The sequence below is a fragment of the Hyla sarda genome, chromosome 2 (genome assembly GCF_029499605.1).
Source record: "Hyla sarda isolate aHylSar1 chromosome 2, aHylSar1.hap1, whole genome shotgun sequence".
Taxonomy (NCBI): domain Eukaryota; kingdom Metazoa; phylum Chordata; class Amphibia; order Anura; family Hylidae; genus Hyla; species Hyla sarda.
In genome coordinates this window covers 184,182,185-184,207,385 of record NC_079190.1, presented here as the reverse complement: position 1 = coordinate 184,207,385, position 25,201 = coordinate 184,182,185, and the positions used below count along the sequence as shown (strand labels likewise).

The 25,201-nt window shown below is 40.6% G+C and overlaps 1 protein-coding gene across 3 annotated transcripts in view; it reads left to right on the top strand.

The window, feature by feature from the left end:
- The window catches only part of GABRG3 (gamma-aminobutyric acid type A receptor subunit gamma3), a 656,700-nt gene that overhangs the window by 555,965 nt on the left and 75,534 nt on the right, over positions 1 to 25,201 (top strand). For all 3 annotated transcript variants that reach the window (XM_056555892.1, XM_056555893.1, XM_056555894.1), the window contains one exon: positions 22,736 to 22,888. In XM_056555892.1, the coding sequence (XP_056411867.1) occupies positions 22,736 to 22,888 (153 nt within the window). The remainder of the gene's footprint in view (positions 1 to 22,735; positions 22,889 to 25,201) is intronic.

Here is a 25,201-nt window from a genome sequence, read left to right as displayed (position 1 = left end):
TTGCAAAACTTCAATTCCCAGCATTCCTGACAGCCTTTAGCTGCAGCAAATGGCTGTCTGGGCATGTGCAGGAATGCTGGGAGTTGAAGATTTGCAACACCTGGAGGGCCACCAGTTTGAGACCCCTGACATACAACATATTTGTTCTTTACTACATTTTCATATTTTGAGCTCACAGTATCTCTATCCCTAATGATATTTCTTATAGAATCCTTGTCTATATTCACATACTTGTTTTTCCCTCTTTTCTTGAAATGCTGTTTTAATCCTTATGTCCCCTTAGTCATGATTCCAGACCATCTTTTGACCTTCACACAATTCTGTTGTGCCCAGATTAAGATTATTTGACTACCTTATTTTGGCTCTGCCTAGATTAATAAACATTTACCTTGTGTATATTTGAAATAGTCTTTTGACAGCTCAAAATATTTTAATGAAGAATAAATACTGACTTATACATTGTGATATTTAATCCCTTAACCCTTTCATGACCAGGGGTTTTTCCGTTTTTGCACTTTCGTTTTTTCCTCCTTACCTTTAAAAAATCATAACTCTCAATTTTGCACTTAAAAGTCCATATGATGGTTTATTTTTTGCACCACCAATTCTACTTTGTAATGACATCAGTCATTTTACCCAAAAATCTACAGTGAAACGGAAAACAAAATAATTGTGAGACAAATTTGAAGAAAAAACACAATTTTGTAAATTTTGGAGGTTTCCATTTCTACGCAGTCCTTTTTTTGATAAAATTGACACCTTCTCTTTATTCTGTAGGTCCACACGATTAAAATGATACCCTACTTATATAGGTTTGATTTTGTCGTAATTCTGGAAAAAATCAAAACTACATGCGCGAAAATTTATACGTTTAAAATTGGCATATTCTGACCCCTATCTGTGAATTCTGTGCTTGATTGCTAAAGGCTGCCTAAGTGAGCCCTAAGCAATAACAGAGCCAGGGAAGACACCGAGGACACGGTAAGACCTCGGGCTTCCCTAGCAACCCATAGCCCCCCCCCCCCCCGCCCCCCGGCGATTACATTGCGGGGGGCTATGGACCACTAGACACCAGGGAATAGCGGCATTTAGCGTTTAAATGCCGTGACCTGTAAAGATCAAAGTATTTAAACAGTTAAATTATGGACATCGATGTCTGTCTTTACCAGCAGATGTCAGACGTCATCATCTCCCGATCATGACGTGGACCCGACCCACGGGTCCCGTCATGTGTACCCACCCGACCCATGATGTACATGTATGCCATGGGTCGGGAAGGGGTTAAGGACCACATATTTTTTGCCTCACCTTCTAAAAATTAGAACACTTTCAATTTTCCACCTACAGACATATATGAGGGCTTGTTGTTTGCATCACCAATTGTACTTTGTAATTAAATCAATCATTTCACCACCAAATTTACAGCAAAACCAGGAAAAAAATATTTGTGGGCAAAATTGGAGGCTTTTAGGGGCTTCCAATTCTACACATTCTACTTTTTGATAAAAATGACACCTTATCTTTATTCTGTAGGTCCATATGGTTACAAGGATACCCAATTTATTTAGATTTTATTTCATTCTACTACTAAAAAAAATTATAACTACATGCACCATAATTAGTATGTTTAAAATTGTCAACTTCTGACTCCTATAACTTTTTTATTTTTCCGTATATGGAGCAGTATGAGGGCTCATTTTTTGCGCTGTGATCTTACATTTTTATCGGTAACATTTTTGTTTTGATGGGACTTTTTGTTCGCTTTTATACATTTGTTAGCGTATACAAAGTGACCAAACATTGCAATTTTGGACTTTGGTAATTTTTTACGTATACACCATTGACCTTGCAGTTTAGTTAACATTTTACACACGAGGCGATACCCCATATTTTTATTTTTATTTACATTTTTTTTAAATGGGAAAAGGGGGTGATTCAAACTTTTATTACTGTAGGGGTTAAATCACATTTATTAACTTTTTAATTTTTTTACTTTTCTTACACTTTTTTGTAGGCCCTATAGGGGAATATTACATGCAATGCTTAGATTGCATACACTGAACAATGCTATGCCATAGCATAGCATTCATCAGTGTTATCTATGCTCGATTTCTCCAGCCTGGATCTCAGACTTAGAGCAATGGAGCGAGGATGGAATGGTGGGAAGGAAGGTAAGAGCCCTCCCACTGTCCTCGATTTCACCGCGGTGGTCCAGAACAGCTCATCTGAGCTAACTGGCGGTATTTTCTTGATAGTTTCGTCTAAAGGGTAAATATTAGTCTTAGTATTGGTATTAGCCATGGGTCCTGGTTGGTGACCCACCAGGTACCCACTAGGACCCACCAGGTATGAAGCACGCTCAGCTCCTGAGCGCGCTTCACATAACAGGAGCCGGCCATGGATCTAAATATATGTCCGTGGTCATTAAGGGGGTTAAAAAAATATATGAAGCATGAAAATACATATTGCAATTTTTTTTTTATTTGTTCCTAAAGTATTGTATTAGTGAATTATTCCTGACTAGTTTAGGTTATGTAAAATCAGTTGAAAAAAATAAATGAAGACAATAAGGCAGATTTGTTAGTGCAATCATGCCAGCATTTTGTTGTAGTTTGGGAAAAAAAACACTGGCTTACATGACATGTAGCCAAATTCATGCCAAATTCATTCTGTGTTTCAGGCCTTTTTTAGACACATTTATACCTTACTTTACAAGGGGCTGTGGCTTCTAATGTAACACTGTGCGCCAACATTTTGTTTGAAGATTATAGTACAAGTTAGCCAACTAACAGTTGTATAAAAGTGGAACAAATGTGTCCAATCATTTACTAAATTTATTAATCATCATATAAAATTTCACACAGTCAGGCTGTGTTCCCGCACAGCTATGGGCCAATAGCCATTTTGGTCAATTTTTTCAGCCATTTTTGTTTTTCTTTTGGGACATATTTTTAGCTATATTTCCAGCTGTTTTTAGGTTCTTTTTTTAGTTTTTTTTGGAGCCAGAAAAGAGCTAATTTACAGCTAAAAAAAAAAAGAATTAGGCTATGTTCACACACTGTTTTTTTTTTTTTTTTTTCAGCAGACTTTTGATACCATAAAAAATGTTTTATACATATTTATACTGATTGATAAAAAAATCTGTAATTTTTTTTACATTTACTTAAAAAATATGCAACTAAATATGCATAATTACCTGAGTCCGGTCCGCGCTGCTCCGCTGCTCCAGGCCTCCGTCGTGCGTCCCCGGCGTCATTGCTATGCGCTGAACGGCGCGGCGCATGACGTCAGTGCGCCGCGCCGTGCATAGCAACGACGCCGGGGACGCACGACGGAGGCCTGGAGCAGCGCGGCCCGGACACAGGTAATTATGCCACCGGGGATGGGGGGAGGCAACGGGGCAGCGGCGCCGGCAATGGGTGCCGCTGCCCTTTCTCTCCCCCTGGCTGTCGGCGCCGCTTCTCTCTCCCTGGCAATCGGCGCCGGCACCGATAGTCAGGGGGACAGAACGGGCAGCGGCGCTGATAACCAGGGGGTGAAAAGGGCCGACAGCAGCGCTCTAGACCCCAGGAAAGGCAGGGGGAGAGAAGCGGGCAGCGACGGCCTCTCTCCCCCTGCCTTTCCTGGGGATATATCGGGGTATACACGCGCACACACGCACCCTCATTTTTTCATGGATATTTGGGTAAAAAACTTTTTTTACCAAAATATCCGTGGTAAAATGAGGGTGCGTGTTATAGGCCGGTGCGTGGTATACCCCGATAAATACGGTACTCATAATTATACATTATACATAAAATGATATGTTGTGATTGACATGTAGATAACTTTAAAAGTCATTATTTATAGCACAATTTTATTTCTCTTACTTTTAATAGAACATAATAGTCATATTAATCTGTTCCTATAAACTCAGCCACTCACTTTAAGATGCCTATTTTACATTCATTGTTCTCCATATATAATTGTACAGCTTCTTGCTTAATGGTTCTAAGAGTTTGACCTTCCTTAATTGCTAATTATTTTTATTTAATGCTTTGCCTTCATTTTCTTTTATCCTTATGCTCAACAATTGTTTCCATGTCAAATATTTTGATTAGAGCTTGAAATAAATGGCCCAATTATGATCATAATTCTTCATCTTAATGAAAAACTCCCATCAGCTGCTATTACCGGGACGTAAAGTTATCTTGCGGAATATCATCAAACCGACTGTAGGCTCAGATAAGCTATTTAAGACCATTTTATGATGCAGCTGTGTTTTAGACATATTCTTTATGATTTTTTCAAATATACAGTGGAAAAGTTTCATTATTTCATTGGTATAATGAATTATCATTTAAACTGTAAAAATCAAAACGCAAAAACATGGTTGTGAACAATGATAGTTGTAAACTATATTTTGGTAAAATAAATAATTAGGAAAGCAAAATGTCTCCATTGGATATGATAATTAGGGATGTCTGGATACCATTTAATTAAAACCTGATATGAGTACTGATACCTTTTTCAAGTACTCAAGTACCAATTACCGATACTAATTTTTATGTCAAGTGACAGCAGATGTGGCTCTAGACTTTGTGAAGCCTTAGGCAAAATTCAAACATGAGACCCCTCCTGACACTCATAATTAAGATATGCCCCAAGTAGTTAGGTAGGGATTCCCCCCATTAGGGAGAAGTCAGCAGGAGGTAGATAAGGAATCAATCTATAAGATAAAAGCCCCCAGTAGGTAGGTAGGTTGGGAATCCCGCTTTATTAGGTTAAAGCCACCAATAGGAAGATGGGTTGCAAATCACCCTATAAGGTAGAAGCCCCCAGTAGGTAGGCAGGGAATCTCCCCAATAGGTAGAAGCCTCCAGAAGGAAGTGGATAGAGAATCCCCCATATTAGGTTGAAGGCGGCTTTAAGGAGTTAAGGAGCAAGACCCTGTTTCCTGGTCACCGAGCACTGGCCGGACTTGTGCACATGTCCCTAAAATTCATGCTGGCATCCTCAGCCTAAAAAACAGTATAAATCCCTTTTTATCATTCACTCCAATATCCAGAGTGGTATAATGAAGGAGAGGAGAAGGTCCTACCACTTACAAAATAAAAGATGCAGAGGCCTCAGAGCATGAGGGTGAGTGGGATGTTAATTATTTTCTATTTGAGGGTTAATGGGGGAAAGCATTCCCTTTGGATAGGGGATAGATAATATGCCTGATCAATGTGGTCCCGCCACTGGGGACCCCTCAATCTTTCATGTAGCACCCTGTTATCATCAGCCTCCGGAGCAAACATCACTCTGGGTCTGATGAATCACAATCATGGGGCCAGAGTATCATAACGCCATGGCTCCGCCCCTGTGTGAAGTCACGATCCGCTCCCTCAATGCAAGCCTATGGGAAGGGTCTATAGTTTTTATTGGTAACATTTTTGTTTTGATGGGACTTTGTGATCGCTTTTTATTAAGTCTTTTATAGTTTATAAAGTGACCAAAAATGCACAATATTTGAATTTGGTATTTTTTACGTGTACGCCATCGACCGTGTGGTTGAACTAACCCAATACTTTGATAGTTTGGAGATTTACACATGTGGCGATATCACATATGTTTATGTTTATTTTTAATTACATTATTTTATTAAAAAATGGGAAATGGGGGGTGATTCAAACTTTTATTAGGGGAGGGGCTTATTCACATTTATTAACTTTCTATTTTTACACTCTTTTTTTTTAGTACACATAGGGGGCTATACCATGCAATCTTTGGGTTGCATAAACTATTCTGTGCTGTGCTTTGGCTCGGCATTGATCAGTGTTATCAGTGCTCTGCTGCTCCAGCCTGCCATGGCTGAATAGGAGCTTCAGAGCACCGATCTGAAGACAAGAAGGCAGGTAAGGGCCCTCCCGCTGTCCTCTCAGCTGAGGTTTCATCGTGATGGTCCAGATCAGCTGCACTGAGCTAACCAACATGATAACCCAGCATTTAAGATGCTGCAATGAAACGTGAACTAAAGCTTTAATGCCGGGCATGGGCCCGACCGGCGATGTCCAGCATTAACCCTGGGTCCTGACCCGCTGAGTTTGAAGCGTGCTAAGCTTGTGAGCACGCTTCAAACACTGGTAACAGGACCCGGGCGTACAGGTATGCTTTGTATCCTTAAGTACCAGGACGCAAGGGTGCACCCATACACCCTGCATCCTTAATGAGTTAAGAGATCCTACCATATAAGCATTGTCAGAGCTGAATACACACCCTGCCCATTAACCCCTTAAGGACTGGTCCATATTGCATTTTGGCATATTTGTTTTTCCTCCTCACCTTCTAAAAATCATAATGCTTTCAATTTTCCACCTACAGACCCATATGAGGGCTTGTTTTTTGCTCCACCAATTTTACTTTGTATTGACATTGATCATTTTACCACAAAAACTATGGCAAAACCAAAAAATAAATATTTGTGGGGGCAGAATAAAAAAAAATGCCATTTTGTAACTTTTGAGGTCTCGCAGTGCACTTTTCAGTAAAATTTACACCTTATCTTTATTATGTAGGTCCATACAGTTACAAGGACACCTAATTTATATAGGCTTTATTTTATTTTACTACTAGCTGAGTACCCGGCGTTGCCCGATTTTTCCTTCCTAATCCTTGTCATATCCCGTCCTCATATATTGTTGTCATATCCCGACCCCATATCCCGACCTCCTATCCTGACCTCCCATCCCCTCCTCCCATCCTGTCCTCCTAGCCCGTCCTCATATCCCGGCCTCCTATCCCGTCCTCATATCTCGACCTCCTATCTCGACCTCCTATCCCGACCTCCTATCCCGACCTCCTATCCAGACCTCCTATCCCGTCCTACAATCCCATCCTCCTATCCCGGCTTCCTATCCCGACCTCATATCCCGTCCTCGTATCTCAACCCCCTATCCCGATCTCCTATCTCGACCTCCTATCCCGACCTCCTATCTCGACCTCCTATCCTGACCTCATATTCCGACCTCATATCCCGACCTGTAATATGTGTACCAGTTATTGAAATATCTCTAGCCGTACAGAAGTTATGTGGGAACATACATTTTCCATTGATTTGCAAGGGACAAAAACCCTGACCCTCACAAATGGGGGTAGTTAAGGGTTAAATTAACTATCCTATATTTTAAGTGGACATATAAGTAACATGTAACCAAATATTATCGAAATATCTCCAGCCATTTGGAAGTTATGCAGTAACATATATTTCCCATAGACTTGTATGGGACTTTAAACATTAACCCCGCCCCTGGCAAATAAGGGTGAGTAAGGGTTAAACCACCTATCCTATGTTTGTTGTTGACATATAAGTAACATGTGTGTCAAGTTTCATGTTAATATCTTTAGCCGTTTGGACGTGATGCTGGAACATACACACATACATACATACATACATACATACATACATACACACACACACATTGAGTTTTATATATATAGATTGTATGCACATAAATTAGCATGTTTAAAATTGTCATCTTCTGACCCCCTATAATTTTTAACATATACGAGGGTGTATGAAGGCTTATTTTCGGCATCATGATCTGAAGTTTTTATTGGTACCATTTTTGTTTTGATGGCACTTTTTTATTGCTTTTTATAATTTTTTTAAGGTATACAAAGTGACCAACAATATGCAGTTTTGGACTTTGGTATTTTTTTACGTAAATGCCACTGACCATGCGGTTTAATTAACATTATATTTTTATAGTTTAGACATTTGCACACACGGCGAAACCACATATGTTTATTTTTATTATGTTTACATATTTTTTATATGTATGTGGGAAAAGGGGGTGATTCAAACTTTTAATATGGAAGGGGTTAATGGGTGTTTTCTTAACTTTTTTTTAAACTCTTCTTTAACACTTTATTAGTCCTCTTAGGGGACTTTAAAAGGAATCATTAGATTTCTTATGAAGATGAATGTAGTTCCATAGAACTACATTGATCTGTGTGTTCTGTGCTAATTGATAAAGCCTGGCTCTATCAATTACAGAGCTGCAGCAGACATGGAAGGAGAGGTAAGCCCTCTGGCTACCTCAGAAGGGGATCACTCCCCCGCGATTGCACTGCAGGGGGGCGGTCCACCCCACTGGACCACAAGGGACTGGTTAAAGTTCCCTTTAGACGCAGCTGTCAGCTTTGACAGCGGCGATCTAAAGGATTAATAGCTGGAAGCGGTGATCGCCGCATGCTGGCTATTAACGGTGGCTCCCAGTGTAAGGAGCCCGAGCTACACACAGGTTGCCGTCTTAGGACGAGCCGGCTTGTCCTTAGATGGCAATGTGCGGCGTAATGCTCTAGCGGAATGATCTGGCCGCCCGCATTGCATCACAGAAGTAGAGGAGACCAGGCAGCCAGATCATTCCACTACAGCATTACGCCATGCATTGGGCTATAGGGAGCAAGTACTAGCAGAAAGAGAGTCAGTGCTTGCTGTAAGTGCTGGCTGCCCGCATCACCGGAGTGCATAGATGAACGGGTTCCATTTATTCTTCCACAGTACAGTACAGTAATAAGGGCTCTCAGTGCTGGGACCTGTGGACCAATCACACAGTGTCCCCAGCACTGACATACAGGGGATAGGCGTGGCGGCTGTGGGCATAGCCACGCCTATCCAACTTTTGCTGACTATCGTTAAAAGCATTTTTAGCATCAAGAAAGCTCAAGAAAGCAGCAAAAGGTATGATTTCACTGTTATTTCTAACAACTTTGTCAAGCTGGGGCTGGTTTATAGGGGTTAAAACTCATGACAGTTGTGCTTTAACATTGTTGTACTTTTTAATAAAAAGGAAAAAGCTGTGATCTAAACTGACAGTTGAAGCTCTTCTAGCTGTGCATGAATTATTAGGTCTATTGGCTTATGTGATTGCAATCAGTGGTGATAAATACTGTCCTGCTGCCAATGTGATTGCTATAAGATTGCTGAATATAAACAATCAATAAAACTTACACATCGTAACCGGGAACACAGAATGAATTGACTTTTCCAATTATCTCCATTTTATTATTTTCTTCTTTTGCAATTTTCACATGATTTTTTCCCCGTTTTTTTTTTTTTGCTCAGACATATTTAATTTTAATATTTTAAAACATTTGCATTGTGCACAAAATATAATTAATCGCTCTATGTAGGAATCAAACTATCTGTAGTATGTGTACTGCACCACCGATTGCAACATTCTTTTACCATTATCATATTCTGATTCACATTTACCGAGTTGAAAGGAAAGTATTTTAAATCATATATTAATAGTATGTGAATTAGATCAAGCCTAGAGAAAATCCAACTAATATATATTTATTTACAAGAAAAAAAATCCTAAACGCTAATTTTCTCCATTATTAAAATAATTGCATATAAAAAAAAAACTCCCAGAGAAAGGTCAGGCAAAAAGTCAATAGGAAGTTTTAGGAAGGATGTGCACACAACCTGTTCTGGACATAGTAAACCATCATACATAGGACCTTATTACAAACTAAACATACAGACCCTACACCCCCATAACCCTCTACCCCCCCCTCCCAAAACAAAAATCTATTGGCCCATGCTTAATGTGAAATCAGAAAAAGATAAATTAATCTAAGACATACTGCATTTCATAGATATTTTGCCTGTAAGTATTGTTAAAAAAACAAAAACGCCATACAGGTGTATAAAGAGTATACGGGGTATGCGACTGAAATCTATAAAAGACTCTCGAAAAGGGGGCCTGAAACAAATGTTTTAATAAATTTTCTAATTAGTTTAAACCATGTGTGGAAATTTATTAAAGAGGATTGGCCTCAGTAAAGAAGCGGGCATTGGTAAGGGTTGACAGTGTTAGATAAGGTAAATCCTCAAACAGCCACAGTTACTGTTAAAAAGCTGGTGCATTTAGACTGCCTCGTTAAAGGGGTACTTCCCTGGAAAACATTTCCAAAGTGGTGACAGAAAGTTAAACAGATTTGTAAATTACTTCTATTAAAAAATCTTAATCCTTCTATTACTTATCAACTGCTGTATGCTCCACAGGAAGTTCCTTACTTTTTGAATTTTCTTTTTGTCTGACCACAGTGCTCTCTGCTGACACCTCTGTCCATTTTAGGAACTGTCCAGAGCAGGATAGGTTTGCTATTGGAATTTTTTTCTGCTCTGGACAGTTCCGGAAATGGACAGAGGGGACAGCAGAGAGCACTGTGGTAGTGATGAACGGCATTGGCCATATTCGAATTTGCAGTATCTCGCAAATATATAGACGAATATTTGTCCTATATTCGAGAATTATGCGTATTCGTTATATTTGCATATTCGAGGAAGAAAACAGTGAGGGGGTGGGCAACATTACTATTGGTTGCTAGGGATGTTGTTGATAACCTCTGACAAGTGTATTTGCATCATACTAATTGGCCCACAAGTTAAGAGAAGGAATATGCGAATAGGCGCACATGTGACTATCCGAATATGGGAATATGTGCATATGTGAAAAAAGCGAATATTCGTAATTTCAAATATATAGTGAATATATTCGCAATGTTCACAAATTCACCAATTTGTGATATTCGCGATTCAAATTTGAAATGCGAATGTTTGCGCCAAACACTACACTGTGGACAGACATAAAGGAAATTCAAAAAGAAAAGAACTTCCTCTGGAAAATACAGCTGCTGATAAGTTCTGGAAGGATTAAGAATTTTTTATAGAAGTGATTTACAAATCTGTTTAACTTTCTTGCACCAGTCGATTAAAAAAAAAAAATGTTTTCCAGTCGAGTACACCTTTAAAGAAAGCCAGTTTTTCAACTCTCCCCCCTGCTCTACAACCTGTACCAAACAGGTGTCAAACCGGCCCATTTCCCACTAGCATATTACAGCTTACGTTCTGAGGCCATATTGCAGCATGAAATCCAATGACCCAAACTGACCATGTTGTAGATCCACATGATGCTTTAAGTTCAGTTTATTAGACTAATAGTTTCAAAATCCCTATGGTACATTTAAAGTGTAGCTCCCACATCTTTGTTTTTTTTTGTTTTTTTCTGTCCCCACCTATTGGTCATCTCTCCCTAACCCCCTCCCTGCCTTTAAAAAAGAGATCAGTCCGAATTCAGCGGTGACGTCAGCCGCACTGCAGCCAACCACTAGGAGGGAGACCCCTAGTGGCCAGCTTTTCAAGGACAAAAATAAGCTATTTAGACACACAAATTTTTTTTAAAGCATATTAATAATATGTTGTACTACAGTAGTATATTGGTTTTTAACAGAGTTATGTAATAAATTGTGATAGTTGGTATAACGCTCCAAAAACTACAGTAACAACAAAAGATTGTTCCATGATGGGAATAGTAGTGTCTGTACTAATAGACAGATCGCTTTGGGTGTTACTTCTGACACCCTTTCAATAGTCCTGTATAATGTTTAGAAGCAGGCAGCTGGCCGCTCTTCTGCGCGATACTGCACTATGTTCTGCGATGTGAAGTTCCTCACATCACAGATGCATATTTCCCGCAGAGAGCTGTGATTGGCCAGATGGTTCCAGCCAATCACAACTCTCTGCAGGAAATATGAATAAAAGGTGTATATATATATATATATATATATATATATATATATATATATGGCAGTGCAGTGGACCAGAGAAGAGCGGCTGTGCCCCACATTTATACATTATACAGGAGAATCACAGCGGGTGTCAGGAGTGACACCCACTTTGAACTTTCCTTTACTGCAGGTACTACTGCTCCCAACATGGAGCACACTCTGCTCCATGCTGGGAGCTGTAGTAAGTGCATATTAATAGACATCACAACAGGTATCACTTCTTACACCTGTTCTGATCTGTCTATTAATACAGGGACTAATTATCGGGAGAGATATTATATATATTTTACCTTTTTTTTTGCAACATTTGTTTTATATTTTCAGGAATTTAGATGTGCTAGCATGAATAATTGCGGGGTCAGAGACGAGCTGAGGACAGGGATATCAGCAATATGTATAATACAGTAGGCAAAAAGAAGGCTGACAGTTTGCTTAATTTACCAAAAATCTATAAATTTCCAGAGGTCTTCTATCAGAAATTAAAGATACTTCAAATTGTAATTTGCAGAGGCAGATGGCTCGGACATTAATGTATGTATGTATTTAATGTAATTGGGAAAGACAATGTCATTGTAATTATACAGTATGAGCTGGTTTTAATTGATAAATTACTGAAAAACTCTTCTTGCAATTGCAATGTCTCTGCTTTATATGTGAAAAATCTTTTATTTTTTATGTAGGATATGATGTGAGTTGTAATTCCTTAATTCCAGTACAGTGGTTGAAGCGGTACCGGCAGGGAGCCTATGGCAGTCTTGGGGGCGTATGATTGGAATAAAAAAAGTTTTGAAATATACAATAGCTGCTCTAATTAGTGCTAATTAGGGTTAATTGAATAATGAGACCACATCCAATTAAGGTCAAAAAGGTTCCAGGGGTCGGCGACCCCTAGCACAAGTGCCACTCATGGCATGTGGGGTGCTTTTGAGCGGCATGCGGGGCTCTGGGCTGAGAGGCACTCAATCCGCTAATGGGGATCCAAGACACTTGTCCCAGATGCCCAGGCGAGCGAGCACCGCTTTAAGCTGTGTGCACACACACAGCTAAAGCCTCCTCTCTGTGTGAGCCGCAGGACCTGCGGCTTGACTGAGAGGAGACCTGGGAACTCTGCCCCCAAGCGGTGCAGGCACCGATTACATCACTCATTGGCGCCTGCACTGTAGCAGCTAGCTTGTGCCGCTGAGGAGATCCCTGCCTGCGTATAGGTGAGTAAAAGTTTTTTTTTTTTTTTTATCATCCTGGCATCAGCTGGAGAGGGAAGGTGATGAAAAGTGGTGCAGGTGAGAAGGTGAGAGGGGGTGATGATGTGGGGGAGATGAGAGGGGGTTGTGCAGTGGGAGGGGGGTGATAATGTGGGAGAGGTGAGAGTGTGGATGATGATGTGGAGGAGGTAAGAGGGGGGGTAATGATGTGGAGGAAGTGAGAGGGGGGTTGATGATGTGGAGGAAGTGAGAGGGGGGATGATGTGGAGGAGGTGAGAGGGGGTGATGAGGTGGAGGAGGTGAGAGGGGGGGTGATGATGTGTAGGAAGTGTGAGGGGGGATGATGATGCGGAGGAGGTGAAAGGGGGGGGTGATAATGTGGAGGAGGTGAGGGGGTGTGTGCAGGTGAGAGGGGGGTGATGATGTGGAGGAGGTGAGAGGGGGGGTGATGATGTGGAGGAGGTGAGGGTGTGTGTGCAGTTGAGAGGGGGGTGATGATGTGGAGGAAATGTGGGGTGTGTATGCAGGTGAGGGTGGGGGTGATGATGCGGAGGAGCACTGATTACTTCCCTACCTGGCTACCTACCCAGTTACCTGCTTGGCTACTTCCCTACCTGGGAACAACAAAAGAAAAATAGGCGTATGTAGATCAAATAATAAAATTTTATTAAACATAAATGCATGGAGACATAACAGTTAAAATCACAAAAAAATATATATATATATAAATATATATATATCCGAAACGTTGGGTGATGCTGGAGGTCTCACTCTGCTCCCTCTAGGTGATACTTGTATATACCCTCATTGTTGTATAATTTTTGTATTAATTATGACTTAGTTACTTGCAGTACCTTAGGGTATATTGTTTACATGTCTTTTCTTGCTGCATACTTTATTCAGCCTATGCACTATGCCTATGTGATATACTTGTTTCATAGACCTCTTGCTCTGTACTTGGCAAAATAGTCTCTGTCCACAACTTACCTGATACAGATATATAGATTTTTAGTGATTTAAAATGTCATGTCTCAATGCATTTATGTTTAATAAAATGTAATTATTTGATCTACACAAGCCTATTTTTCTCTTGTTGTTCTCTGATATGTGCGTAGGATCCATTATATTTGGCATTCTTTGTTTGCATACTTCCCTACCTGGCAACCTACCTAGTTACCTGCCTGACTATTTCCCTACCTGGTAACCTACCTAATTACGTGCCTGGCTACTTTCCTACCTGGATTCCAACCTTATTACTTTCCTGGCTACCTACCCACCTACTTAGCCTCCTGGCTTCCTACCTACATAGCTACTTACCTACATAGCAACCTAATTACCTAGCTAGCAAGCTACCCAGCTACCTACCTACATACATAGCTACCCACTTACCTACCTGGCTAACTACTTAGCTACCTTGCTACCTACCTATGAACCTCCATATCTACATAGCCACCTACCTACCTAATTGGCTGCCTACCAACCTAGCTAGCTACCTATATCCAAGGAAAATCGCTGCACACCAAAGTATAAAGTGCAATTCAGTGGAGTTTATTCCCTTTCAAACAGTGGTACAGTGCAGGCTACGATTTGCCGCTTTTAATGCTTGACAAAGGCGAAGACAGGTCGCTGAAATGTAGCCTGCTCTGTAACACTGTTTAGAATGGAATAAACTCCATTGAATTCTGCACTTCTGCGGAGGGCACTGAAAAAATGCAGAAACTAAGATGTTTGTCCTTTAGATACTGCAGTGATGGGTTTTGGCTGGAAGAAGACCACTGGAGGTGGTCTGAGCCAGATGGAGAACAGAAGAAAAGAGGATGACACCGACCATAAATGATGTGAATTGTGAGTCAGTTACTGTAACTGTATGTATATTATTGCAACATGACTGGAGTCTGTATTATGGAGGGATCTGATTCTGGGGTCTGTATTATGGTGGGGTCTGATTATGGGGTCTGTATTATGGTGGGGTCACATTCTGGGGTCTGTATGATGGGGTCTGTACTATGGTGGGGTCTAATTCGGGGGTCTGTATTATGGTGAGGTCTGATTCTGGGGTCTGTATTATGATGGGGTCTGATTCTGGGGTCTGTAATATGGTGGGGACTGATTCTGGGGTCTGTATTATAGTGGCAACTGATTCTGGAGTTTGTATTATGGTGAAGTCTGATTCTGGGGTCTGTATTATGGTGAAGTCTGATTCTGGGCTCTGTATTATGGTTTGTGGGGATTCTGGAGTCTGTGTTATGGCAGGTTCTGATTCTGGGGTCTGTATTATGTTGGGTGGTGATTCTGGAGTCGGTTTTATGGTGGGGTCTGATTCTGGGGTCTGTATATGGTGGGATCTGATTCTGGGGTCTGTATTATGGTGGGTGGTGATTCTGGGGTCTGTATTATGGTGGGTGGTGATTCTGGGGTCTGTATATGGTGGGGTCTGATTCTGGGGTCTGTATTATGGTGGGGTCTGATTCTGGGGTCTGTACATGGTGTGGTCTGATTTTGGGGTCTGTATTGTGGTGTGGACTGATTCTGGGCTTTGTATTAACCCCTTAACGACCACGGATGTAAATATACGTCCTGGTGTGGCAGTACTTAGCGCACCAGGATGTACATTTAAGTGCTGTGTATGACCGCAAGCATCGGAGCAGTTCTCCCGTCATACATGGCAGGTTCCGGCTGCTAGCAGCCGAGGACCTGCCGGTAATGGCCGACATCCGCGATCATGCGGAGGTTCGCCAGTAATCACTCAGATGCTGTGATCAGTACAGATCATGGCATCTGCGGCAATGCGCATGTTAAAATAGATGATCGGATGACCGCGGGGATCCGATCATTTGTAATGGCGGACAGAGGTCCCCTCACCTGTCTATGTCCATCTCCCAGCGTCTCCTGCTCTGGTCTGAGATCGAGCAGACCAGAGAAGAAGATCACTGATAATACTTATCAGTGCTATGCATAGCAATGAACAGTATTAGCAATCAAAAGATTGCTATAGATAGTCCCCTATGGGGACATAAAAAGTGTAAAGAAAAAAGAGTCCTTAAGGGCGTGGGGTGTATGCATATGCCCGTGGGAATTCCGGTCCCCGCCGCTAGCCGGTTGGGGACCGGACTGGGATGCCTGCTGAAATCATTCAGTAGGCATCCCGGCGATCGCAGAAAATCGCATGTCAATTCAGACATGCGATTTTCTGCTATTCCGGGCTGATCGGGTCTCTGGTGACCCGATCACCCGGAAAATAGAGATGATTGGAGCTGTCCTATCCTGAGGGATAGGAGCGAGGTCTCAGTGCTGCGATCTCCTCCTATCCCCTGCCCTTGGTCAGAACTGATTCTGACCAATTGCAGCGCAGGACAGTGGGTTGCCATGACAACCCCCCATTCTGCCCACCCCTGGATGTCTGGCAGAATGGGGGGAGAAGATGGAGGTCGGTATCTGCAAAGAAGATGCGTGGGGACCGCCGATCGTCGCTGGAGACAGGTAGGGAAGCGACGGGGGGGGGGGGGGGGGGAAGGAAGGGGGCAGTAAGTGATATTTACTGCTGCCCTTTCTAGTGGGTGCCAAACTGCAACTCTCAGCATGCCCAGACAGCCAAAGGCTGTCTGGGCATGCTGGGAGTTGTAATTTTGCAATATCTGGAGGGTCACAGTTTGGAGACCACTGTTACAGTGGTGCCCAAACAGTAGCCCTCCAGATGTTGCCAAACTACAACTCTCAGCATGCCTAGACTGCCCATGCATGCTGGGAGTTGTAGTTCTGTAACATCTGTCCTTTCAAATTTTGCAATTTTCATGAAATTTTTGAAAATTGCTGCTCTACTTTGAAGCCTTCAAATTTTTTGAAAAAGTAAAAATATGTCCATTTTATTATGCCAACATAAAGTGGACATATTGTATTTGTGAATAAAAATAAAATTTTTCTGAAATATCCATTTTCCTTACAAGCAGAGAGCTTCAAAATGCTAAGTTTTCAAAAAGTTAGAAAAATGCTAAGTTTTCAAAATTTTCAGGAAATTTGGGGATTTTTCACCAAAAAAGGATGCAAGTAACGACGAAAATTTACCACCAAAATAAAGTAGAATATGTCATGAAAAACAATCTCAGAATCAGAATATTCGGTAAAAGCGTTTTAGAGTTATTAATGCGTAAAGCGACGGTGGTCAGAATTGCGAAAAAGGGCTCAGTCCTTAAGGGGTTAAGGTTAAAAAGGGCTTGGTCCTTAAGGGGTTATACAGGTCTGAATTAGAATGGTTCTTCTCAGTGTAAGGTCCTTACAGTGAGAACAATATATGGGGACAATTCTGTGAAAAAAAACACCCTGTGACAAGTCACACCCCCAAAAACCCTACTCACAGCAAGCCACACCTACAGCAAGCCACACCCATGTTGTCGGAATACCAAACATCTTCGAAAAAATTTGAGCACAGCACTACCAAAAGGTTGCCTAACCCTGTAATAGAATATCAAAGGAATGTAGGTCAAGTGGCTTGACCTTAATTGGTTGTGGTTTTATTATTCAATTAAGGTCTTTCCCTCCTATATCCTGCTCTTCATTCATCTGTCTTCTATGTGAGTGAAAACAATGTAATATATGAGATATATATATATATATATATATATATATATATATATATATATATATATACATATTGATATATGGATAGCTACATATTTGCATTGTGATGACTCGCTCTTGCAGACAGGTGCGGTTGCAGTATAGAGGCACAGAAACAGGACTTTTCAAATCTCAGTTCAGTTTTATTAACACTTGGCAAACAGTCTTAAATGCAGATCAAAGAAAAAGTAACAATGTGGCATCAAGAAAGTCTTTCCCAAGCCTCCAGGCACTCTGCTCACCAGCTTCCACACTCAACAAGGAAGATCTCAAAACTCAGCTCTCTGGTAGTGTGAGCTGCAACATGAAAATCCCCCCTCAGCTGGTGGAGCAGCCTGCCTTTAAGGCCAACAAATGGCGGCCTGGATTGTGGGGAATGGCCCCCACCGAACACTTGACCATTCCCAGTAAGAGCCAACCCGGATTGGCTTTCCAGCCAAACTACAGCAACAGTGTCAGTCTGCATCACAGCACAGACAATGGACACATACTGACCATCAACCACAATGCCCTTCACCTTCTCACATACCCCTCCCCCCCCTTTGTTCAACCCTGAGGGGGTGAACACTTGTGCAACAGTGGACTTGTGATAGGGCATTGGCATTGCCTAGCAACTGGCCCGCCCTGTATTCAACCCTAAACTTGAAATTCTGCAAGGACAAAAACCACTTGGTGCCCCTGGCATTTTTGTACTTGGCTTGGTACATCCACTTAAAGGGGGGAATGATCCGTCATGAGATAATAGTGAAGAGACTTGAGTGCCCACCTAATGGCTAGGCACTCCCTTTGCACTATACTAAGCCTGGTCTCGGCCGGGGTCAGTTTGTGGCTGAGAAAGACAACGGGATGCTCTTCACCATTGACATCCTGGGAGAGTACAGCACCGAGACCTACCTCAGAGGCATCGGTCTGTACCACAAATTCCCTTTTGAAGTCGGGTGTCACCAACATCAGAGACCCACATAGGGCCAACTTCAAAGCGGAAAACGCCTGCTCTGCCTGTTTGTTCCAACGCACCATTATGGACTTGCGTCTCTTAAGGAGGTCTGTTAAGGGCACAGCCACCACAGCAAAATGGGGAATGAATCTCATATAGTAACCTACCATTCATAGTTACATAGTTAGTACGGTCGAAAAAAGACATATGTCCATCAAGTTCAACCAGGGAATTAAGGGGTAGGGGTGTGGCGCGATATTGGGGAAGGGATGGGATTTTATATTTCTTCATAAGCATTAATGTTATTTTATTCCAGGAATGTATCTAATCCTGTTTTAAAGCTGTTAATTGTTCCTGCTGTGACCAGTTCCTGAGGTAGACCGTTCCATAAATTCACAGTCCTCACGGTAAAGAAGGCATGTCGCCCCTTGAGACTAAACTTTTTCTTCTCCAGACGGAGGGAGTGCCCCCTCGTCCTTTGGGGGTTTAACCTGGAACAGTTTTTCTCCATATTTTTTGCATGGGCCATTAATATACTTATATACGTTTATCATATCCCCCCTTAAACGTCTCTTCTCATGACTAAACAACTGTAACTCCTTTAATCGCTCCTCATAGCTAAGATGTTCCATGCCCCATATTAGTTTAGTCGCGCGTCTCTGCACCCTTTCCAACTCCGCAGTGTCCCTTTTATGGACAGGTGCCCAAAATTGAACAGCATATTCCAGGTTTATAAAGGGGGAGTATTTCGTCCCTATCCCTTGAGTCCATGCCTCTTTTGATACATGACAATATCCTGCTGGCTTTGGAAGCAGCAGCCTGACATTGCATCCCAGAAACAACTTCACCTGTCGGGAAGTGACAGATCGTGGCCAAATCCAGATGGCCTCTATTTTGTTTACCTGGGGTTTGACAACTCCACGTCCAACGACATACCCCAGGTATTTGGTCTCTTCTAACCCTATAAGAGCCATCCCGCATTGGCTTTCCAGCCATACTACAGCAACAGTGTCAGTCTGCATTGCAGCACAGACACTGGACAATTATCGGCTCTTACTTCACCAAGGCCAGGAGCCTTGGTGACACATACCGACCATCAACCACAATGCCCTTCACCTTCTCACAGTATATATATATATATATATATATATATATATATATATATATACATATATATATGTGATCTAATGTGAAAGTTTACATCTACATACATCTACAGTATTTATTATTACATATTATCCATATGGTACATATACTTGATATGCTGGGTCCTGCAACAGTATTGAGATATTCTGCGGGACCCACCAACAGTCAGTTTGCAAACAGTGCAAAATATATGTTTGCAAACTGTCCGTGGGTACTCAGATAGGATGTGGGTCTCGTTCCTTCAACCCAGGTCAGATATGCTGCAGGATCGGTGGTACCCACAGACAGTTTGCAAACATATATTTTGCACTGTTTGCAAACTGACTGTCGGTGGGTCCCGCAGCATATCTCAATGCTGTTGCAGAACCCAGCATATAGAATATATGTGCCATATGGATAATATGTAATAACATATACTGTAGATGTAAACTTTCACATTAGATCATAAATATATATATCTACTAGCTTTTGCCCGTGGCTTCTCTTGCGTTAAATTTGGAGTAACATAGATCTACTTTTTTCTATCCTATATTAATGAGGCCGCTCTGGGTAAAGTATACGGGCATCCAAACAACCCGAATTTTAAAAAACATTACATCTGCTGTTCCATGGAATTGAAGATTGACATCCTTTGAGGACTTCTACCGAGTCTGCACTTTGGATTGCTGAAAGAGGACAAAAATTGGGAAACGCCTTTAGATGAACCGGCATTGTACGATTCTCCTTTCTAGCTGCAAGAATTATTTACCACAATGTTAGTTTTTGGTTAGTTCTCTGATTCTTCAAGTCATCCAACATTTCAGTGTACTTACGCATCCAAATTATTTATAGTACCTCTTTGTATACTACATTCAAGGTTGTGCCCTCAGGTGCTAATATGACCAGGCTGTTAGGTGAACTAACTCTTGAGCAGGCCACAAAAACTGGCCGTGCAAGAAGCAGTTCCTCCTAAGATCAATTCTTTCAGTTTTCAGTGACTGACCCATCTATTTTCAACAATTCTACATTCATTGTGATAGATACCAAACTAAAGGTAAATTATAGTCAGAATAAAGAAACAAAAAGGGGGAACCTCCTTCTCCCACTGCTTATATACTGTCCGGGTGCAGCGCATGCATGTCACATTGATAATGAGGTGGCCCGCCTTCTCGCGCTGCATACATACATATATATATTTATATATATATATATATATATATATATATATATATATATATATATGTCTATAAATATTTTTTGTTTTTGTTTAGTTTAGTTTTTTTTTTTTAGTGCTCACACAGCAGACAGATGAATAAAGAACAGGAAATAGGAGGGAAATACCTCACTTGAATAATAAAAGCACAGCCAATTAAGGTTAAACCACTTGACTTACATTCCTTTGATGCTCTATTACCTATTTGACCTTAATTGGATGTGGTCTCATTATTCAATTAACCTTAATTTGCTATAATTAGAGCAGCTACTCTACTCTGTATATTTCAAAACTTTATTTCTTCCATTCATATGGCCCCAGGAAGGCCATAGACTCCCTACGGGTCCCGCTGCAACCACTTTACTGGAATTCAGGAATTACAACTTTACAAAATTACAAAAATAAAAGATTTTTCACATACAGAACAGAGACATTGGATTTGCAAGGAGTTTTTCAGTAATTTGTCAATTAAAACCAGCTCATACTGTATAATTACAATGACGTGTTTCCCAATAACATTAAATACATACATACATTATTGTCCTTGCCATCTGCCTCTGCAAATAACAATTTGAAGTACCTTTAAATTCTGATAGAAGACCTCTGTAAATTTATAGATTTTTGTTAAATTAAGGAAAATGTCAGCCTTTTTTGCCTACTGTATTATACATACTACTAATGTCCCTGTCCTTGTCTCATCTCTGACCCCCTGAAATTATTCATATTATTCATGCCAGCACATCTAAATGTCCAAAAAAATAAAATAAAATGAATGGGGCTAAAAAAAGTAAAGTGAAAACAAATACTGTATAATGTTGCTCCCGATAATTAGTCCCTGTAGTACCTGCATTAATAGAGAGAATAAAACAGGTATAAGAAGTGACACCTGTTGCAATCTGTCTATTAATGCTGGTACTCCAGCTCCCAGCATGGAGCAGAGTGGGCTCCATGTTGGGAGCAGTAGTGCCTGCAGTTAAGGAAAGATCACAGCAGGTGTCACTCCTGACACCCGCTGCAATCATCCTGTATAATGCAGAGATGCGGGGCACGGCTGCTCTTCACTGGTCCCTTGCACTGCCGTATATATACCTATTATTCATATTTCCCGAAGAGAGCTGTGATTGGCTGGAACCATTTGGCCAATCACAGCTCTCTGCGAAAAATATGAATCTGTGATGTGAAGAACTTTACATCGCAGAAAATAGTGCAGGATGGAGCAGAAAAGCTGCCAGCCGCCCGCATCTATACATTATATAGGAGGATCGCAACGGGTTTCAGAAGTGACACCCGGGGCGATCTGTCTATTAATACAGGTACTACTATTCCCATCATGGAAGAGTCTGTTCCATGCTGCAAGTAGCAGTACTACCTAAAAAATTTAAAAAATAAAGAAAAAAAGTGAAAAAAGTAAAAAAAACACACTTTTTTAAACATTATTTACTAATAAAAAGTTTAACCAAATTAATTCTTAAAAATATATTCTTTTTAAATTTAAATGGCCCCTTTCTACATTTTTATTCTTGTCTGCTACATTTTTAGGTCCCTGCTCGCACATATAAGGAGTCCCTGTTTAAAAATTAATTTAAATTTTGTTATAGAAAATTAAAAGTTTGTTATATAATTTTTTTACTGCAAGTGATGTGATGTCATGGCCACGCTCTCATGAGGTCACACCACAACCCCTCAATGCAAGCCTAATGGAAGGAGCATGGCAACCAACAGAACGTTTCCCATATACTTGCATTGAGGGGGGCATGGCTTGACATCATAAGGGCATGGCCATGACGTCACAACCCTTGCTACCCACACCCAGCATTCGGAAATAAATTTTCTGGATGCTGCGGCAGTGGAGTACCCCTTTAAAGGGCTCATGCCCATGACATTTATACTATAGAGAATGTCATATCCACTAGTATGATCTAGTGTCATTATATAGGCATTTATGAATGTTTATATCTGATTCATCTAAGTCCATTAAGAAAGGAACACAAATTTGACTAGAAGCATGATGTCAAGAATGCTTTGCCTTTGTCTCAACAGGTGATTATATTGTCATGACTGTGTACTTTGATTTAAGCAGAAGAATGGGATACTTCACTATTCAAACATATATCCCTTGCATATTAACAGTTGTGTTATCCTGGGTATCATTCTGGATAAAAAAAGATGCCACTCCAGCAAGAACAGCATTAGGTAAGACATTTAAAAGACAGTTCTGTCATTTCTGCTTTGTCAGCGTATTGTTTAAATTGCATGTCATTGATAAGTGCTGACAACTCCGTATAACAGAGCAAGAGAGGTTTGGGACCAAACAAAGGCAATTTCTGACTTGCAGTGGACAGTAATAGTTTCCATTTTCGGTCACTGACAGGTTTTTCTTTGGTCATTTTTAAATGATCCTAGCAGTAACACAGAATCTCAATGCCATATATGGGTTAAATTAAATGTATAAGGTAGTCAGTGTTAGGCTGGGTTCACACATTGTAAAATTACATGAAAAATAGGGCCATACAAAAAGTTTTAAAGAGGTCTTTATTTTTAATCTAATGATGTACACTATGAAAGTCTATGGAACAATCAGTGCACACTCCATTTAAAGAATGCTTGCCATCAAACCATATTTTCTAAACTAACTCAGATTATATTCCCTAACTACTCCTAATACCCCTCCTGTTGTTAAAAATGTTCTGAGCTTTAAAAAGCTCTGTATCATATCTTTCCCCTTGCTCACATGGGCCCTGATTTACTGTTGTAAACCCGGCATACTTTGTTGGGTTGTGCTCCAGAAATTCTGTCTGCACCAGAATGTGCGCCAGAATTTGCGCCAGAATTGAAAAAACCCTGACTAACTCTCCCTTTACTGAGAGATCCCAAAAAGGGGCGTGAAAAAGGGGCGTGTCTCTGACATTTTCACAAAAAAACAACATATGTACTAAACACTAAACACAGCCTAAAGGTATGTTTGCACAGTGTAAACTTTACTGACATATTTTATTTTATGTATTTTCGGCCAGTCGAACATGCATACCGGTACATAAAAAAAAAAAAAAATGTCAGGACATGTTATGCTGTGTTAATATGACCTTTAAGTGGTTTACAACTTTATTTAAATGGGTACTCCCCTGGAAAACATTTTTTTTTTTTTTAATCAACTGGTGCCAGAAAATTAAACAGATTTGTAAATGATTTCTATTTAAAAATCTTAATCCTTCCAGTACTTATCAGCTGCTGTATGTTCCACAGGAAGTTAATTTATTTTTGAATTTCCTATCTGCCTGACCACAGTGCTCTCTGCTGACACCTCTGTCCATTTTAGAAACTGACCAGAGTAGGAGCAAATCCACATAGCAAACCTCTCATGCTCCAGACAGACCCTGACATGGACAGAGGTGTCAGCAGAGAGCACTGTGGTGAGGCAGAAAGGAAATTCAAAAAGAAAAGAACTTCCTGTGGCACATACAGCAGCTGATAAGTACTGGAAGTACTGGTAATTTACAAATCTGTTTAACTTTCTGGCACCAGTGGATTTAACAATTTTTTTTTCCAGGGGAGTACCCTTTTAAATACATCCTAATTTCTGATATATTTTGTGTTTCAGTCTCTCACGTATTTTTTTTTTCAAACTTTCAGCTAAAACTTGTCCTGCCAAAATCCGACTGACACAGGTGCAGGGCTCATTGAAACGAGAGGTGTGCACCTGCGTCAGGGGACTATAACATGAAGAGGTTGTGAGTCATAAACTGGCATCTGGTAAAGGTCTTAAAACCTGTGAAGACTTAACATACAAAATATATTAGAATATTTCATGATTTGCTGTGTGCAAAAGATATTAAAGAAAGAACCTTTCCTAGATACGCTGGTGCAGTGCAGTCCATACCAGTCTAAACCAACTAGACCACCTAGTCTAGACCACCACCGATTACAGGCTACAGGCTAGTGTAGTTGTAAGGTTTTTTGTGTTTTTTCTTTATTTGACAGATAATTCTCAATCCAACATAATTACCCACTTTTTTTTGTGTTCTTTCATTTTTTAGAGTAGCTTAAATTGTTTCTACATGTCTTTTGCTTATGTACCCACGCTGCTTAGGCTCCATGATTGTGGAAAGTGGCTGTGCTATGTCAAGCATTATTAATTTCTTTAACTGTCACAGAGTAAAAATGAAATGCCAAGTAAAATGTAGAGGGATAAGGTAAACTTCCCATTACATGTCACCTGTCTAAGGCTGCATTTCTACGTGGCAGTTTTTTTTGTTTGTTTTTTAAACTGCAGTTTTTGACCTTACTTACTGTGCTGCAGCTCAGTTTTAGGTTCTTAGTAATCTTCTCATAGCAAACATATACCAAATTGGGAAAGTGCTTTAAAACATAACCTTTATTATGTATAGCTAAAATACAATATAAAGTGAACCCAATAAAACCAAACATTCAAATAGACGAATCAAATGTATATTGGGATGGTTGTGTCACAATGCACATTAATATATATATGCCCAATGTGTTTCAAAT